Source organism: Apium graveolens, chromosome 9 (genome assembly GCF_009905375.1).
Source record: "Apium graveolens cultivar Ventura chromosome 9, ASM990537v1, whole genome shotgun sequence".
NCBI lineage: Eukaryota > Viridiplantae > Streptophyta > Magnoliopsida > Apiales > Apiaceae > Apium > Apium graveolens.
This window is the reverse complement of record NC_133655.1, coordinates 246,378,065-246,382,025: the sequence shown is the minus strand read 5'-3', so window position 1 is coordinate 246,382,025 and position 3,961 is coordinate 246,378,065. Positions and strand designations below refer to the sequence as shown.

At 38.9% G+C, this 3,961-nt stretch overlaps 1 protein-coding gene across 1 annotated transcript; it reads right to left on the bottom strand.

Annotated features, from left to right (window-relative positions):
• Positions 1–531: 531 nt before the first annotated feature.
• Positions 532–1,968, bottom strand: LOC141686112 (uncharacterized). Its single transcript, XM_074491169.1, has 3 exons — positions 1,803–1,968; positions 1,165–1,745; positions 532–1,065 (listed from the first exon to the last, which is right to left on the bottom strand). Exons 1-3 carry the CDS (start codon positions 1,966–1,968, stop codon positions 532–534), a joined length of 1,281 nt encoding a protein of 426 aa, XP_074347270.1.
• Positions 1,969–3,961: the final 1,993 nt, after the last annotated feature.

Below are 3,961 nucleotides of genomic sequence, written 5' to 3'. Positions count from 1 at the left end.
TCTCGCAACCAGAATTCACACTTCGAAAACTTGGCATATAACTTCTCCTTTCTTAAAGTCTCCAAAGCTATTCTCAGATGTTCAGCATGTTCTTCCTCGGTCTTTGAGTATATTAGAATGTCATCAATAAACACAATGACAAACTTGTCCAAATACTCCTTGAATACTCGGTTCATCAAATCCATAAAGGCGGCTGGCGCATTTGTCAATCCGAATGCCATAACTAGAAACTCATAATGTCCGTATCTGGTTCTGAAAGCAGTCTTTGGTATGTCTTCTGGATTAATCTTCAACTGATTAAGTTAATCTTCGAGAAGTAAGCTGCTCCCTTAAGTTGATCAAACAAATCATCAATACGAGGTAAAGGGTACCTATTCTTAATTGTCAATTTGTTCAACTCTCTATAGTTGATGCACAGTCTCATACTTCCATCCTTCTTTTTAACAAACAGAATTGGAGCACCCCACGAAGATACACTCGGCCTTATAACTCCTTTATCTAATAATTCTTGTAGTTGCTTGGCCAATTCTTTCAACTCTGATGTGCTATACGATAAGGTTCCTTCGATACAGGTTCCACGTCGGGCGCTAAGTCGATGGAAAACTCAATTTGATGATCAGGCGACAATCCAGGAAGTTCGTCAGGAAATACATCGGGAAATTCGTTAACTATCGGGATACCTTCTATATTCGGCGTCTCCTTAGATCTATCCATTACATGAGCCAAATACCCTGCACACCCTTGTCTTAACAACTTTTTAGCTTGAACCATTGTCAAAAATGTTTTAACTTGTTTCTGCCCTATAAACTCTACTTTCTTTTCTTGAGGGGACTTAAGAATCACTTTTTTCTTCTTACAATCTATTTGAGCACCATATTCTGCTAACCAATCCATTCCTAATATAACATCAAATTCTCCTAGTTGAAAAGGTATAAGGGAAGCATGGAAACTATAGCCTGAAATCTCTACTTTATACCGAGGGCAAATACTTTTAACAGATACTTGTTCTTGATTAGCCACAATGATAGATAGAGGTTCAACTAATGGTTCAGTTTCACAATTCAACTTGCCAACAAAAGATTCAGATATGAAAGATCTAGTAGCTCCAGAATCAAATAGCACTTTAGCATTGATGTTGTTGACATAAAGCGTACCTGCCACAACTTCAGAACTCTGAACAACATCCTTGATATTCATGTTGAATGTCCTAGCCTGAGCAGGATATGAAGGAGGGAACACTGGAGTTGCAGATTCAAAAGGTTGATTTGAAGGTAGTTGAAGAGGTGGAACAGAAGATGTCATTGCTTGATTGTAAGGGGCGGCCGTTAATTGCATCAACTTGTTGTTTCTGGGGGTCTTGCGATCCCTATACATATGACCGGTCTTTCCACACTTGAAGCATGTAACAGGAGGCTTCGGGTTCCGGCACTCATTCGCATAATGACCTTTCGAATTGCACATGTAACAAATGATGTCAGCCTTATTGCAGTTACCCATGTGTCTCTTGTTGCAGAATTTACACTCCGGATTTGTTGCTTGCTGGGATCTTTGACCACTTGTCCCTTGAATCCTATTCTTCTGACTCTTATTATCACCCTTCTTAAAGCTTCGGGTTCCTCCCTGATCCTGGAATCCAAACTTCTTGAAATTCTTGCCACTTTGGCTCCCTCGAGCCGATCCTTCACCATTGCTTCCAAACTTTCTTTTCTTACTCTCTTTCTCCTTTAAGTTTTGATCACTTTCTCCTTAAATTACCATTGCCTTATGGACCACTTCAGCATATGTGGCCAATTCAAAAGCACCCACTCTGCTTCGTAGCCAAGGCTTCAATCCCTGTTGAAACCTCTTCGCTCTCTTTTCATCCGTGTCCACATAATCTCCAACAAACCTAGCCAATTCAGTGAATTTCTTCTCGTACTCTCCCACAATCATTCCTTCTTGTTTCAATTCAAAGAACTTTAATTCCATTTGAGTCTGCATATACCTCGGGAAATACTTGTCTAAAAAAATCTTCTTGAATCTACCCCAAGTGATAACTTCTTCTTCTTCTAAAGCACGGGCTGACTCCCACCAATAGTTCGCTTCGCCTTTCAGAAAATAAGATGCATAGTCAACCTTCTTTTCTTCACTTACATCAACTAGTGTGAAAGCTTTCTCTATTTATTTAATCCAAAATTGGGGTTCTACAGGGTCTTGAGTTCCACAGAACTCCGGCGGGTTCACAGCTTTGAATGATTTGAAAGTGGTAAGGGTTGGTGGTGGTGGAGGTGGTTGTTGTTGTTGTTGAAATTGTTGCTGAAGGAGTTGTTGTTGTTGAGCAAGGGCAACAGATTGTTGGTGAAGTATTTGCATAAGTTGAGCCAAGTTGGATGGTGGATCTTTATGATCCCCGATATTGGTGTTGCGAGCTCTACGAGGAGGCATGTGTCTGAATATAGACAAGAAAGGTTTATTTACAGTTCAAATTTGCATACACAAGTTATAATAAGGGTAAATATCAAGTAATAAGGTCTTATTCAAGGGATATCTTATGGAAAGATTAAACATGATCGAGTTCTAAAGGGATCAACAGAATTTAAACAACAAAATTCTATCTAAGCAAGTATATAGCATGGTAATGAGATGGCAATATTATAGAGATAATCAAAGTGCGAATTTAACATTAGTTCGAATGAAAAGTGCGAATAAAATACGAACAGGAATTAAGTGCAAATAAATTCTTCCCGAAACAATCCGGTTACACGGTGCGAAATGGAAATCAAAGTACTAAGCAACAACAATGCTGGGAACAAGTGGACTATATGATAGTCTAAGAGAGTGGTGGGGGAACGGGGGCACGAGACGGGTAATCACTCGGTGAAGCTCGTCGACAATGGCGGTAAGAGTGATCTGACTCTCTCTCTCACGGTGTGGAATCATCAGTGCCAATCAGTCCTCAGCCATCTAGATGATCTCCTCAAGCCTGGCTATCAATCGGGGTTGGTTGGGCTCCTCATCAAAGTTCTCGCGGTACAACTGGTCTACCCTATGTCGAAGATTCGCGTTCTCGCCCTCCAGTCGATCAACCATCCTTACCATATGCTCGTAAAGAGGGAATGACACAGTAGTAGGGAATCCGGGAGTCGATGAGGATGATGCCTGTCAAATAATTATATATATATACGCGATTATAAATAAAAGGGTCAGAAAACCTATAGATTTTAACGTCCCAAAATCCAAATGATCTAAGTTCATCCTATCCTTTAAATTCCTACCTTATATTCATTTATCCTATGTTGTTCAGTGACTCATACCTGTGGCTCTGATACCAACTTGTCACGGACCCACACTACTAACTAGCAGAAATATGCATAATATTAATTAAACAGTAAAGTACTATAGAATAGATAGAATATTAAAGCTACAAACCTTAACCACATTCCCTGGACCAACAGGAATGAGTTTGGACAACATCTAACATCTTTATTATTACAGACCAAAATATCTTAAGTCAAATTACTACCAAATTTTAAACCAAAACGTAACGCCCCCAAATTCGGGGTCAGAGGATTTGGTCGTCACGATGAAACCTCAATCTAAATCAACCTGTTTAATCAATAAATAATGCCAGCGGAAGATATTTATCATTTATGACCCCAAACTAATCCAAGATCTTTTAAGGTTATAGTTCTAGAAACAAGAATTCCAAACTTTACCAATAAATTTTTCACTTTCATTTCTTTTAAAACTCTTTTCAATAATTCTCAATCTCAAAATTAACCCGCTAGTATAACTTTGAAAAGAAGTATGCTAGGCCCAACTATAAAATACACAACTATAATATAATATAATATAATATAAACAACTTTACATAACAGAACTTACACTAGTTCGCAAACCCTGGACCAACCACCTTCAAAATGCTTCTTCTTTGCTTCTTCAAATTATGCGGCTAAACAACGCAAGCTAATCCTCACTGAAG